The 16,030-nt window shown below is 38.8% G+C and overlaps 2 protein-coding genes across 2 annotated transcripts; one reads left to right on the top strand and one right to left on the bottom strand.

The window, feature by feature from the left end:
- Window positions 1-378: 378 nt before the first annotated feature.
- On the bottom strand, window positions 379-12,961 carry LOC130612180 (uncharacterized). The gene is made up of 2 exons (XM_057433480.1): window positions 12,852-12,961; window positions 379-2,296 (listed from the first exon to the last, which is right to left on the bottom strand). The coding sequence occupies exon 2, from the start codon at window positions 2,294-2,296 to the stop codon at window positions 866-868; it is 1,431 nt and encodes a 476-aa protein (XP_057289463.1). The 5' UTR covers window positions 12,852-12,961; the 3' UTR covers window positions 379-865.
- Window positions 6,720-11,753, top strand: LOC130612879 (uncharacterized). The gene has a single exon (XM_057434217.1). It carries the CDS (start codon window positions 6,720-6,722, stop codon window positions 11,751-11,753), a length of 5,034 nt encoding a protein of 1,677 aa, XP_057290200.1.
- Window positions 12,962-16,030: the final 3,069 nt, after the last annotated feature.

Here is a 16,030-nt window from a genome sequence, read left to right on the forward strand (position 1 = left end):
GTAGCAGCTGCCAATGTTTGCTCTTGGTGACGTTGAAGTGTATCTTCCACCAGCTGTTGGATGCGTGTATCAAGTTCTTCAGGATTCGACATGCTGTTAATAGTTTGCCATGCTTTCCACGCGACCAAAGACCGAGGCTTGGCCGAGGATACAACACGTGCATTTATACTATTCTCATGCGCATGCGCATAACCCGAAAAATCGGGTTACATTGTAGTGCAGAATCCGAAAAGAAACTTCGTTCCCGACTTATCGCAGAACGTCGGAAACAGCGCATAAATCAATGATAATTGTCGTTTCCACGTGATCAGAGCATAAACATTAAAAATGGCGGACAATGAATGTGTGACAGCAAAATTATACTGAAAAAATAACATGTTTGTTAATAATTAGATGAATTTTATTCGTGAAATAAAAAGAAAAATGTTCTTGCTACCTTTACGCAGCATATACTCTCAAAAAGGCATTACAATAAGTAATAATATTTAAAATATAAACCTAACGCATCTATAAACTTAAATTGACATAAATACAATTACCAGCTAATCAAATTGCTTTCTTTTTATCACTTTCTTCTAGTTAATTAAAAATGCAAAAAAAAAGTGTTATGGAATACAGAATATAGATTTTAGGGAAAAGAGGCAGTTGTGGAAAATATATTCGCCTTTCCCTGTCACAGGCACACACAGAGACGGAATTGGCGTATTAATATACCATTAAAGCCAAAATAAAAGCAGAAGGCGCATGGTATAAAAAAAGCAATACAATTCAAAATTCATTCTTTGTGTTGACAATGAAAATCATTTATAAAAAATGTCACTTGTCATCCAGCTATATTACAAGTTGATTAAAGCAGATAAACATCCTATTCTATTAACAAGGTAGGTCTTTGTAACCTCTTTCTTCGTAATATTATCAAGCATGCTAACAATAAAGACATCGCCATGTAAATGGGACCAACTACTTTCATCCACTCAAACAATGTCGCAGAAGTTAACAGTCCAGTTAACGCGCCAAGTCTTGACATTGATAGTCGGACACTTTCTGCATATGTTTGTATTCTAGACGAAACCATCTTAGCTAAACATCCGATAAAAAATATCTCTTCCAGGATGATTAAAATTCCAAAACCGATATCATAAACAACCCACATAAAAATGTTTATTGAAAGTCGGCTGTGGTAAAAATATAAAAATGTTAACACTCCTATTAACACTGTCAGAAATATGGTCGACAAAACCGCTAATATAAATAGTACACCATCTGAAGGAGTCCTCCATGAAAAATAAAACATTGAGATAAAACATGTTATAGCACCACAAAGAACAATAATGTTTAGTTCAGTAATGGACCAATTCATGACATCAACTACAAGCATCGGAAGCCACATGTCGGACACAACAATGCAGAATGTGGAGAAAAAGGAGCCGCACAACAGTAACAAAGTATCTATGCACTTAAACAACTCTTTGGTTACTAAAAACATTGTTTGCTTTTTGTCATTGACTTCCTTTATCAGTGGATTATTCTCCGTTTTTGTGTTATAGGTAATTGAAAATTCGTGCACCTTTGTTGTTTCATTTGTTGACAAACTTCCATAGTGGACATTGTGATCACTTTTTTTGTTTGCTTCAGCATGTTCTTTTTCGTTTTCTTTCAGGTCATATTCTTTGGACAAATCAAATACTAGAAACGTACAGATTATTTGCAAGAGGATAAATAGAACAGCCATGTACAAACCAGGTGCGTTTACATACTCTATCTTCCATTTTCCTATCCCGACGTTTACAGATTTAAAGGCGAAATTGAAGCCTGGCCCTACCAAGAAGCCAGAAGCAAACATCATCCCCATAATTGAAAGCTTAGATGATAATTTATCTGAAGGATAACACCTCGCTAATTCACCTGAAATTACTGATCTTAGTGGCCCACCAATTCCAGATATTAGTCTGCCAAAAAGTAAAAACCATGCTGAAAATGGAAGAGCATACAAGATATTTCCAATGATCACCATAAAGTTGCAAATAAATATTGTTTGACGAACATTTCTGTAACGATCAACGAGTCTTCCAATAAAAATGGAGGATACCACTCCTGCAACAAGATATGCTGCTGAAATAAAACTATAAAATAATTTTGGACTTGAAGTTTGGACGAGCTCTCTAAGGTACAACCACAATGTCAAAAATGTTACACTGTATTCCATACCAAGAAACAAGCATTCTAATGCAAACGCTATTGTTGTTAATTTTCTTTTTCGTTCCCACCTTTTTCTGTCGAATTGGATTTCATCCATCTAGAAATAAACATCGGTTAAAATTTGTGCACATTAAAGCTGATATGCCCTTTGTATTGCCTTTTACATAAGACAGATGTACTGATATTGTGCATCATCAACAAAGTAAATTATACAAGCTTTTGTCAAGACACCCATTTGTCAAAGCCAACACGATTTTTTATTTTTTGTTTCTTTTAAGGAGTGACATCTTCTTGTGTAATTTGACGTGTATCGTAATACGTTACACACGAGATTATATATTCTGTTCTGAATCTCGCATCTAGACAATCTGGTGTAAAAAACTACAATACTTAGTTAGGGTGCATAAAACCGCCACCACCCCCACCAAATGACTTAGGTTCGTTTTCATTGAGATGTATTTTACACTCCACAAAATCCTTGTCTATAGAGATATGTTTTGTGCTCAAAAGAAACTCTTGTGCTCAGCGACAAAGTTAAATCAATATGCAACGTACAAATCTAAAAGTCAACGTTGTGTTCTTGAGTATTTTGACCTATTGCGTAATTTCAGCAAAATGTCAACAAAAGTTAAAAAAACCAACATGAAGTTTAAACATTCAAGGGAACAACAGAGATATGTGCAAGACAAAAGTGAATCTAGCATCACGCAAGATTTCATGCTTTTTTTACCAAAATTTTTTGCTCGGCTTTCGTGTAGTCATTAAAGCAAAAATCAACATCTCGTTTTGTAGCCCCCTAAGAAAATTTACTAAGCTAGGAAAGCAGGCCAGCCTTGTCAGAATTGCAGAATTTGAGTCGTTTCTATAAAAGCTTGCGTATTATTAATTACAAATGAGAGTTCTTTATTACCGCTCATAATTTCTTTCAGCTTGTTTACGTAACACTCTTGCGCCTTATGTTATCTGTTTGTGAAGTTTAAACTTGTGGTCAGGTCGCCATGACAATAATAATCTGTTAACACAAAAGTATACGCAAGCTATAATTCGCAGTTAGCATGTTTTGATAACATTTTGCGAAACTGGGTATTGCAACCGAGATGAAGGTTTGCTAAATTTTTTCTGTTGTTCAATAAATAAAATTTTTAAAAATTTCAGTTATTGAACAACATTACACCGGGACGAAATAATGCCTGTGCCAAAATTAGTATAGACAAAATAAGAATTGATTTAATGAACTATTAATGAACTAACTACTATTTAATGACGTATTTATTCTTATACTTTCCTAAAAAGCTCTACTCTTAAAGCATAAAGGAAAATTGCAGAACAAATTAATAAATTTAGATCTTCATTGAGTTAAACTATCATTCACTTATCATTTCAGTTTGGCAAAGTCAATTTAAATTTTTGCTTAAATAAAACAACACGATGCCTTATATGGCTCAATAAGCACATATTACTCCGACACATTACCCTGACACATTACCGTGACACGCGAAAGCTTCTGTGTTGTGTTTTGTAACGTCTAGCCTCATCTTGGTAAACATGTATCACATTTGGTACGCCCGAACGAGACGGTACAAAATTATCATACTAATTTTTAGTATGTTTTTTCTTGTATGTCTTTTGCATGGTACATGTGAAATGGCCCCTATGGGATTTCGTTTAGAGACAATTATAGTTTGTGTTTTTGAGTTGTCCCTTGTGGTGCGCTAATGTCATTGTGTGTGTTAGTCGTGCGTATCGTAGCTGTGCAGTAATTGTTATGTTTTTGTGTCACTTTTGTGTATAAATAAGAGTTGTATTTCTGTGTAAAACAGTTGCTTAGCGTTGTGAACAGCGAGAACAGTTTACTACGGATTTTGAGGATTTGTACTTTATTATTGGAAAGAAACTGTTGAATCTTACAAAATTCTGTCTTTTTATGTGAACCGAACAACAACGCGCAGTAACATAGTAGTAAACTTGCTGTAGTAGTGGTTCGAGAAAATTTATACGTGGCACAGGACGTGATAAGAAGAATTTACTCTCGACAAAAAGATGATCATCAAAGAAAGCAGAAAGATATTTCGGTGAGCAAATACAACAATTTTCCTTCCGAAACAGAAGTCAGCGACTAAAACATCCTTCGTTTTTATTTCACGCCTGGTCACCAAACCCCTGACGTCACCTTATCTCCATCATATCCACATTTCGACGTGCTGCAATCTTGTTGTTCCCGTCGTCCTGTGCTGTAGTGAGGCAATTTGTTTGTCTCGTGTTTTCCAACCAACGTTCATATGGTTCTGCTTGGTTCAAGCTGCTGTAGATTTGGTGACGTTATCTCCGTCATATCCACATTTTGACGTGCTGCAATTTTGTTATTCCCGTCGTCCTTTGCTGTAGTGAGGCAATTTGTTTGTCTCGTGTTCTTTAACCCACGCTCATTTGGTTCTGCTTGGCTCGAGCTGTTGTGGTCTTGGTGACGTTATCTCCGTCATATCCACATTTCGACGTGCTGCAATCTTGTTATTCCCGTCGTTCTGTGCTGTAGTGAGGCAATTTGTTTGTCTCGTGTTCTCCAACCAACGTTCATTTGGTTCTGCTTGGTTCAAGCTGTTGTGGTCTTGGTGACGTTATCTCCGTCATATCCACATTTCGACGTGCTGCAATCTTGTTATTCCCGTCGTCCTGTGCTGTAGTGAGGCAATTTGTTTGTCTCGTGTTCTTTAACCAACGTTCATTTGGTTCTGCTTGGTTCAAGCTGCTGTAGTCTTGGTGACGATATCTCCGTCATATCCACATTTCGACGTGCTGCAATCTTGTTATTCCCGTCGTCCTGTGCTGTAGTGAGGCAATTTGTTTGTCTCGTGTTCTTCAACCAACGTTTATTTGGTTCTGCTTGGTTCAAGCTGCTGTAGTCTTGGTGACGTTATCTCCGTCATATCCACATTTCGACGTGCTGCAATCTTGGTATTCCCGTCGTCCTGTGCTGTAGTGAGGCAATTTGTCTGTCTCGTGTTCTCCAACCAACGTTCATTTGGTTCTGATTGGTTCAAGCTGCTGTAGTCTTGGTGACGTTATCTCCGTTGTATCCACATTCCGACGTGCTGTAGTCTTGGTATTCCCGTCGTTCTGTGCTGTAGTGAGGCAATTTATTTGTCTCGTGTTCTCCAACCAACGTTCATTTGGTTCTGATTGGTTCAAGCTGCTGTAGTCTTGGTAACGTTATCTCCGTTGTATCCACATTTTGACGTGCTGTAATCTTGGTATTCCCGTCGTTCTGTGCTGTAGTGAGGCAATTTATTTGTCTCGTGTTCTCCAACCAACGTTCATTTGGTTCTGCTTGGTTCAAGCTGCTGTAGTCTTGGTGACGTTATTTCCGTCATATCATGTCTTATTCAGATACTCTCCCACTTGCTCGGACCAAGAAAATGACTAGCAAGGGAAAGGAATATATATTTTCCTTGAAGGAATCATTCAAGCGAAAGGTGCTCCTTGAGATTGATCGACTGATTGCAGAAATGGATATTGCCTTATCGGATGAAAATTATGCCTTCATCTTTAACAACGTGGACATCCTTGGCGTAAAACTGTCTGAATTTAAAGCTTACAGCCATGAATGTATGGCATTAGCGAATTCAGAAGAACTGAAGGAAGATTTAAATGCAGAATTGACTAGACTTGAGGATAGGGTTCGACTCTTTCAGCATCATTGTAATGATTGGCTAAAAAGAAATGAATGGGCGTGGAACCAGTATGAAAAATCAAAGCTTCATGCTGACGACAACACAAATGCTCTGTTGAGAGATGACGCTCTTGGATTCACAACTCCTAAATCATCAAAGTTCCCCGTTGTTGATCGGGCAACTACCAGCCTAAAAGCTGATGTTATTATTCACCCGAAGTCAGTTGGAAAGTCGCATAGATCGCACAGATCGCCCTCGACACGTTCGAAAGAGACAAGATCTTCAGGTCGTTCGCAAGTATCTTCCTTGCGTAGTCGTGCTGCGGATCAAAAGGCTGAGTTAGCGCAACTGAAGACAAAGGCGTCATTTTTAGAAGCAAAACTGGAAGCTGAAGCAAGCATGAAAAGATTGGAGCTTAAAGAGCAGGTTGCTTTGGCAGAAGCAAAACTCAGCATACATGAAGAAGCCAAGGACGAAGATGAAAAAAGTCATTTCTCAAGACCATTGGACACGGATGATGAACAAATCCGCTCATATGCGAAGTGCCAATCTTGGGTGAATAATGGTTGTATAGGTGTCATTGGCTCCGGTTATGAAGGCGCTAGAAGTCATCCAAAGTTGGTAAAGAAAATTCCCAAATTTCTTCCTGATGTGCCACAAAACACCGCAACCGCAAGTGGTCGATAATTCAGTTGATGTTAACAAAGACTGGAACATTAACAATTAGCAGGAATCTCCAAACCCATTTGGAAATAACACAGAAAGGGTGTTATGCGAATTACTGCTACAGCAAAGTGCACCAGACATCAAAATTGACCCATTTGATGGAATGTGCTTGACTTCCAATACTTCATGACCACATTTGAAGCAGTTGTTGAGACCAAGATCAAAAGTAATAAAGGTCGATTGACTCGCCTGATCAACTACACAACTGGTGAGCCAAAAGAATTGATCAAAAGCTGTATATATGATACATCAGAACATTGCTACTCAAGAGCAAAGGATCTTCTGAAGAAAACCTACGGTGATCAATTCAGAATTGCAAATGCCTACAGAAAGGAGCTCAGAGAATGGCCCACTCTCCGTGCTGGTGATTCTGAAGCGTTCAGAAAGTTCTATACGTTCCTCATAAAATGCTACGGTGGTTTGGAGAGACAAATAAAAAGCGAACTAAACTCTCCAGAAGTCCTCAGACAACTTCAATCAAAGCTCCCACAAGCCTTGCAACAAAGATGGAATCGGACGGTTCTCAACGTCCGTCGGAAAAACCATCACGAAGCGGAGCTGAGGGATTTTGTTGACTTCATGGAGCAAGAGACAACGCTTGAAAATGATCCCCTCTACTCTAGAGAAGCCATCAGTGAATTGAAGAATAAAAAGGATAATGACGTGAAAAACAAGAAAGATCCACCCAAACTTAAAACAAACCTGACGGGCGTCACCAGAGATTGTCTCTACTGTTCGAACAAACATAAATTGGAAGATTGTCGAAAAATAATGAAAATAGACGTAGAGGAAAGAAACAAATTTGTTTGGGAGAAGAAGCTTTGTTTCGCGTGTTTGGAACCAATTACCAGCAATCACCAAGCAAGAAATTGCGAAAACAAATTGTCTTGCAAGACGTGCAAAAAGAGGCACCCAACCATTTTGCATGGTTTCATCCGACCGAGGACCAACAAGAACGACAAGGAAAATAATGATAAAAAGGAAGATGAGGAGCCTGAAATCTCAAATGCATTTGCAAGAACGAAGAAATCTGTTTGTTGCAAGACAGATAACAACGTAGAAATCATCAGCATGTCTGTAGTGCCTGTGGTGTTGTCGCATCCAAAGTCTGCTGAGTCAATCACCACCTATGCTATGTTGGATAATTGCAGTCAGGGTACGTTCATAACCGATGAAATCGTTCATCGCTTGAATTTAACCGGTATTTCGTCGACGATCGTCGTAAAGACTCTCACAAGCGAGAGTCGTGAAGATTCTTGTCTAATAACCGGTTTGATGGTAGAGCCCATTACACGAGATTTCAAAGTAACAATACAGAGTTGTTACAGTAGAAGACATCTTCCAATAGATCCCATGGAAATACCTACTCCCCAGAAAGTTGCTGAATGGCCTCATTTGCGACATATAAAGCATTCCTTTCACAAATACGATCCTGGAATACCGATTGGTTTGCTTATTGGAGCCAATTGCCCACAAGCGCTAGAACCGATAAAGGTAATTCCATCCGATGGAAATGGACCATATGGGTTAAAAACAAGGTTGGGATGGAGTCTTGTCGGACCTGTGCTTCGTCGCAAAGGGGAGAAGCAGAAAATTCGATGCAACAGAATTGCTGTGAAAGATTACTCCACTGACAAAGTTGCTGCACTTTACCTAATTCAACAAGATGAATTACGGGATGTAACAATTGAGGGGATGCTGAAAAGAATGTACGATGCTGATTTTTCAGAAATGAACGCATTCAAGAATATTAAAAGTGATTACGTATCCATTCACGACCAAAAATTTTTATCACTAATGGAAAAGGAAGTAAAATTTGTAAATGGAAAATATCAACTCCCGCTGCCTTTAATAAACCAACTTCCATTTCCAAATAATAAATGTCAGGCCTTGGCAAGGCTGAAATGGATCAAGAAGAAGCTTGAAAGTAATTCGATCTTCAAAGAGGATTACCTCACGTTCATGAACAACCTGACGACCCAAAGTTTCGCGGAGATGGTTCCAAAGCAGGAAGTTGAAGGGGAACCTGGTCATGTGTGGTATATTCCCCACCATGGAGTTTATCATCCGCGTAAGCCTGGGAAGATCAGAGTAGTATTTGATTGTACTGCTACATACAAAGGCGTCTCCCTGAACGGACGACTCATGCAAGGCCCAGATATGACAAATCTGCTAGTTGGAATTCTGTGTAGATTCCGGTTGGAACCAGTAGCGTTTATGGCGGATATCGAGTCCATGTTCTATCAGGTTAAGGTGCCGCCGAATCAACGGGATTATTTGCGATACCTTTGGTGGCCTGATGGGGATACCTCTAAAGATTTGGTAGATCATCGCATGACTGTCCATATATTCGGTGGAAATTCCTCCCCAAGTTGTTCCAACTATGCCCTGAAAAGAAGTGGAACAGACAACGAAAGTGAATTTGGTGAGGAGGCTGTGAAAGTTATTATGAAGGATTTTTATGTCGACGATCTTTTGAAATCCGTGAAAAGTATCGAAGAAGCCATCAAAATCATCAAATCAACGATACAAATTTGCAGCAAAGGTGGCTTCCGCCTCACAAAGTTCATATCAAATAGCAGAGAGGTTATCAATTCCATTCCTACTGAAGAACGCACAAAGAACATAAAGTCCCTGGACTTGAAAAACGAATCGCTGCCGATCGAAAGGGCCCTCGGTGTTCATTGGTCTATAGAGGACGACAAACTAGGTTTTCGCATAACTATGCAAGACAAACCTCTGTCGAAGAGAGGGGTGTTGGCTACCATAAGCTCAATTTATGACCCGCTTGGATTAGCAGCGCCGTTCTTGTTGAAGGGTAGAAAAATTATGCACAATCTTTGCAAAGAAAAAACATCATGGGACGAAAAGATCTCTGGACCTCTTCGAAGCGCTTGGGAAAGATGGCGATTAGATATCGTCCTTCTTGAAAAACTGGAAGTTAACCGATGCGTCAAGCCACTTCATTTCAAAGAGATCGATTCAACGTCCCTCCATCATTTTTCAGACGCATCCAATGAAGGTTACGGAACTGCTACGTATCTTCGCATCAGAGATGTAGAAGGAAACGTCAACTGCTGCTTACTCCTTGGAAAATCGAGAGTAGCTCCAATAAAGATGGTTTCAATACCAAGGTTGGAGTTGACAGCAGCAACTGTGGCCGTAAAGGTCGGAGTAATGTTGAAGCAAGAAATGCCTGTCGTAGACTACGAATGTTATTGGACAGACAGCAACGTAGTACTGGGTTATATTAATAACGAATCAAGACGTTTTCATATTTTTGTGGCAAATAGAATTCAACAAATTCAAGAAAATACTTTGTTGGATCAATGGAATCACGTTCCTTCCCATGAAAACCCAGCCGATGATGCCTCGAGAGGCATAAGTTTGAAACATGTAGAGAAGAGTAGTAGATGGTTCAAGGGACCTCAGTTTCTCTGGGAAGAAAGGGAAGCATGGCCAGCTGCCTACGATCCAGCGAAAAACAGTGTCACTGATGATCCCGAATTTAAACGTAGCGTTTCAGTATTTGTTTCAGCAACTGATTCTGGAATCTTATGTACATTCGAGAGAAGAATTTCCAGGCTACAGAAATGCATACGGGTCATGGCCTTGGTCGGTCGATTTATCGACATTCTGAAGATGAAAATAAAAGCCCCAAGTCATGGGATGACAAGAAGAAGCCAGAAGGCGAGTCCCCCAGTGCTGTGCGTTGAAGATCTTCAACGAGCCGAAAAATGTTTAATAAAATTAGTACAACAACAACACTTTGCCTCTGAAATTAAAGCTCTTGCTTCAAAGGAATGGAGACAAGATCGACGAAACGACAAAATTAAGAAGTCTGCTTTGAAAGAATGCAGCAAATTATACAAATTGAGTCCTTTCATTGACGATGATGGAATTCTCAGAGTTGGTGGAAGATTGTGCAACATGGATGAAGCGTATCAATTCAAATATCCTGCTATTCTTCCCAAAGAAAATTGGTTTTCCGAACTTGTGCTCCGATGGTGCCACGAAAACACTCACCATTCGGGGAGAGGAATAACATTGCAAGAAATTCGGCAACGTGGATATTGGATCATACACATCAACTCAGCAGTACGACAGTTGATTCATCATTGTGTACGATGTAGAATATTGAGGGGAAGAGCTGGCCAGCAAGTCATGGCAGATTTACCCAAAGATCGAGTAGACGCATGCCCACCTTTCACATACTGCGCAGTGGATCTCTTTGGGCCATTGGTCATAAAACCATATCGAAAGTTTGTAAAAAGATATGGCTGCCTCTTTACCTGTTTGGCGAGCAGAGCCGTCCATATTGAAGTTGTCAACACATTGGAAACTGACTCCTTCATTCTAGCTTTGCGACGGTTTGTTGCTAGAAGAGGAAACATTCGAATGATGAGAAGCGACAACGGCACTAACTTTGTCGGCACCGAGACCGAGTTCATAAAGGCATTAAAACAAATGGACAATGCGAAAGTTAAACAATTCCTTCAAAGTGTTGGTTGTGATTGGATTCTCTGGAAGAGGAATACACCTGCTGCTTCGCACATGGGTGGAGTATGGGAGCGCCAGATTCGATCTGTGCGCGCAATATTAAAAGATCTTTTCAATCATAATGGCTCGCGTTTGAGTGAAGAATCGCTGCACACTATTTTAACAGAAGCAGAAAGTATCGTTAACTCTAGACCTTTATGCGTCGAAGCAATAAGCGATGCAAACAGTGCAACACCAATTTCACCACTTGCTCTTCTAACGATGAAATCAAAGGTAGTTTTACCGCCTCCTGGTAATTTTAAAGAAGCGTCGTTATATTGCAGGAAACAGTGGAAAAGAGCTCAGTATGTGTTGGATATGTTCTGGAGACGATGGAAATGCGAATATCTGTGTTCACTACAGACACGAACAAAGTGGAATAAAAACGAACGAAATTTTGCTGCTGGTGATATAGTGATGGTGCAAAATGAGGATTGTGAAAGAGGACGGTGGCCACTGGCAAGAGTGGTGGCTGTAAAAACGGGTGCAGATGGAAAGGTTCGGAGTTGTAGCGTGAAGCTTGGTAGCCGTGCTGGTACAATATTGGATCGACCAATCACGAAATTGATACAATTGTTAGAATATCGAATCCCCGACGAGGAGCCACAATTTTCAAGATGAACTTGAGGGGAGCCAGATGAAATGGCCTCTATGGGATTTCGTTTAGAGACAATTATAGTTTGTGTGTTTGAGTTGTCCCTTGTGGTGCGCTAATGTCATTGTGTGTGTTAGTCGTGCGTATCGTAGCTGTGCAGTAATTGTTATGTTTTTGTGTCACTTTTGTGTATAAATAAGAGTTGTATTTCTGTGTAAAACAGTTGCTTAGCGTTGTGAACAGCGAGAACAGTTTACTACGGATTTTGAGGATTTGTACTTTATTGTTGGAAAGAAACTGTTGAATCTTACAAAATTCTGTCTTTTTATGTGAACCGAACAACAACGCGCAGTAACAACAACAAACCCGTGGATATACCCACTTAAAAAAATAAAACTTACTGTTTATCACAAAAACGGTTTGTTGTTAATTTCGTTCAAAGGCGAAAGATAGAGCAATAACAATATTTTAGCCCGTGACAAATTGTAATCAACCTTATAATATGATATGGTATATATATAATATAATCCACTTTGCCTGCAGAGACAGACAGAAACATTATTATAAGAGATAAGCTCTTAAAAACGGGTTTTTTATTGACTTAGCAATTAGAAATGAACATAACATCTACTACAAGGAAAAAACAACATCATGAAAACCAATAAGTCATCATACCTAAATGTTAGAAAATGATTCAGAAAGAAATGCTATGCATCAAATATGCACTTGCTAAAGTTAGCGCTGATGGATATTTGTGTATTCCAAAAAGATGTTTCCAATACAATAGGTAAATCAACTTGTTGGCAATTTTCTTGAGATCCCTATGTTATTGTAAAAACTGACAGATATAAATGAGAAAGCATTATTCTGAAAACTTTTATGAAAACTGAAGATTAGAACATTCGCCATTCCATTGCAATTCATTCTACAATTCACATGATCATAAATGCACGAAAAAATCGAGCGCGTACTTGCTGGATACATGTCGTCACCCAAAATTTATTTGATGAGAAGAACATGTGTAACTGTATCGTAATGCTTTTTGTAAATAGAATCAACAAAGTTCTGACTATGATTAATCGATCAAAGCTTCTGTGCTATTCTATATCAATTAAATGTCAAACCTATTCCAATCTGGATTCTTTGCAACAGCCACAACAATTGATCAAAGCTTCTGTGCTATTCTATATCAATTAAATGTCAAACTTATTCCAATCTGGCTTCTTTGCAACAGCCGTCGACCTCGAGCTGTTGTTGTGGTTTTAAAAGACAGCTTCTAGCCTCGCTGGTTGCCTTACTTTTTGATAATTTTCTTTGTTTAACTATATTACCTTATCACAATAAGCATTCTTCTCCGTTTTTTGACAATTATATTTCGAAAAAAGAGAGTGATAAGCATTATCATAATTAATAATCTCGCTTTAATTACATTAAAAGTGATTAAACTATCGTATACTTGCGGTACCTTATGCATCATAATTACTTATATAACGCGTAAGCTATCGCATGCTTTATTGCGTTAGCGTAAGCATTTGCTAGCGATCCTTATAATGCTAAATGACTCGCACAGTTGTGTTTTTGTTCATATTTCCTAAAGCCTTATGTGTGTATATTATCGTTTAAAACATGACCTTTAAAGTCAGCGCCTATCTTCATATGCAATGACACCTTGCTATTCTTTTTACCTGATCCGCTTGAACGAGCCTTTTACCTCTTAAGCGCAATTATTTATCAGGAGCTGGCTTGCGTATACATTATTACCTTCATTCAAGAATCGCTTATAGCCGTTGAAGGTCATAGATTACAACGCTCTCTACGCTTTTTTATTACCCCCTTCTCCGTGAGACTCTTATAGGAGTGCCACAAATTCCGTATTTATTTTTTCACCTCGTTCGTCCTTGCTCAAACCCACAACATTCTTGCTCTTACCGATTGGAAGTTGCTTTTCGTTGTCCTTGTTCTTTATGCTGGTATCGTAGCGTGTTTCCACATTCGCAGCTAAATCCAAGTAGGAGTTCCCCAATTGTATATTATACATGTGCAATTTACTGCCATACCTTACTGTCATGCAGCGTAGTGAATGCCATGAATGATGAGCTTGAAAAGACTCAGAATTGCCTGCCCTAGGTATACAGACTTCAATATCTTTTTATCCGTCTTACCCATCTCTACATCCAATAAATGCTATTTAATCGTTGTTTGGTTTTGTCATTATTTTAAGGTACTTCTCCTTGGTTGTCACGAGGTTCATCCTCGATGATGGTGAATGTTTCTTGCCGTACGCTAAACAGTTTAGGAGCTTGAAAAAGTTATTTTTAGACTCCTTCTTAGCGGTTGTCAACCTTGTATTTCAGATTAATGTTATGGAAGATGATATGCTTCGGAATCTTGTACTTCCAGTTGTAGTTGTTACATGTTGCCCCTCAAAAAAAACTTGCGTAGTGACAGTGATTTCGTATCTTGTGATTGTTTGCAAGTTCGTCAAGAAGCTTCATGCAGATGTAGCACTTTGTGCCTTGTTTTACTCCCTCTTCAGCAAAACGGTGAGCTCCGTCATTTGCTGCTAAAGGAACGTATCGTAAACCTACTCACTTTGCCCTCCAGATGGTCTACAAATCGCCTGACACAGTCTCTAGCATCTTTTATAGGGATAAGTAGACTCTCAAAGTCTGCGTAAATACCAAACGGTACTGAATTGCATATAACCACCGTAGTAGTTCAAGCATTTTTCAGTCCCTTTGGCATGGAAACCTTGACTGCCTCATGATACCCATATAGGATTCATAGTGCTTACGTCACGATTTGATCGTTTTGGATGCGTGGATCCATTTAAACAGAAATGCATCACGTGTGTATTCTTACATTTGTCGCTACCCCACAATCTTGAGAGGCTCTTAATGCTGGTGTTGTACGTCTTCTTACCGTCTGTGATGAGAAGTAAATTCACTTCGCAGGGAATTCATACTCTTTTCCGTGCAAACAATGCCTTTACCGCTATGTCTGGGTTGTTATTTCTAAACTTTGGTATGTGATTAATAGCAGTTGGGAACTTCATTTCCTGCCAGTTGTAACGACCTTTGAATTTTCCTAGTTTAGAGATCCTTTGCGGGCCTTTACCACTTCTAATGGTGCAGAGATCTTATAACGCTCCACTTAAGGCACTATTTTTCTTTATTCATAGGGTCGATTATAGCCTTTTTACACTAATCCACGCAGGCAGCTCGATGTTTGAAGAGCCTCTTGTGGGTTGCAGTTGATGGAAATCTACGTTTGAATGCAGGATGCTATATACAGTAAACCCACTCTTTGGTTGAGCTGGATGCTCTACATGATTGTTGATATGGTATCTAACACATTATTTATGGCTTATCCACCCTTTTATGCGCATCACCACTATCGGATATAAGTCTTTTTCTCCTTCCAGATTCTCGGCGTCAGGTCATCACTATCTTCTTCTTTCACATAGTCCAATTTGGCATCTGTGCCTTAACAGACCTCATGGCATTTTAATATTGACGATTTTTGACTAACTTTGTGCCGGAAAGAAAACTACCCAAAGTAGGGCATTGTAATATTGACGATTTTGACCGACTTTGTGCAGGAATAGCCACCCAAAGTAGGGCATTTTAATATTGACGACTTTTGACCGACTTTGGGCAGGAATAAAAACTACCCAAAGTAGGGCATTTTAATAATGACGATTTTTGATCGACTTTGGGCAGGAATGAAAACTACCCAAAGTAGGGCATTTTAATATTGACGATTTTTGATCGACTTTGGGCAGGAATTAAAGCCACCCAAAGTAGGGCATTTTAATATTGACCATTTTTTATCGACTTTGGGCAGGAATGAAAGCCACCCAAAGTAGGGCATTTTAATATTGACGATTTTTGACTAGCTTTGTAGATTGTACAATGTAGGTTGTACAATGTAGGCTGTAAGCCTGTACAATTTGTACAATGCTGACTGACTGGACTTGATCTTTTTAAAATGGCTTCTATCTATAGAGACTATCTTTTTGTAATATATTAAAATACATGATACTATGTAGGTACTTTAAATAAATATAAACGTGTCTTACTCATAGCTTCATAAACATAATACGAATATATATATGAAATATACACGAAAGTAAAAAATATTACTATATTACAAACTGCAATATAAAATGGATTTTGGTAAGACTAAAGTTGACAACAAAATGCTTGAATGAAAAATGCTTAAAAAATCCAAGAAAAAAATACTTGAAAGAAGCTAAGAACAAAAATGAGAAGAAGTCAAAAATAACATAATACCAAACATA

This window comes from Hydractinia symbiolongicarpus, chromosome 10, assembly GCF_029227915.1.
Source record: "Hydractinia symbiolongicarpus strain clone_291-10 chromosome 10, HSymV2.1, whole genome shotgun sequence".
In the NCBI taxonomy this organism is placed as follows: Eukaryota; Metazoa; Cnidaria; class Hydrozoa; order Anthoathecata; family Hydractiniidae; genus Hydractinia; species Hydractinia symbiolongicarpus.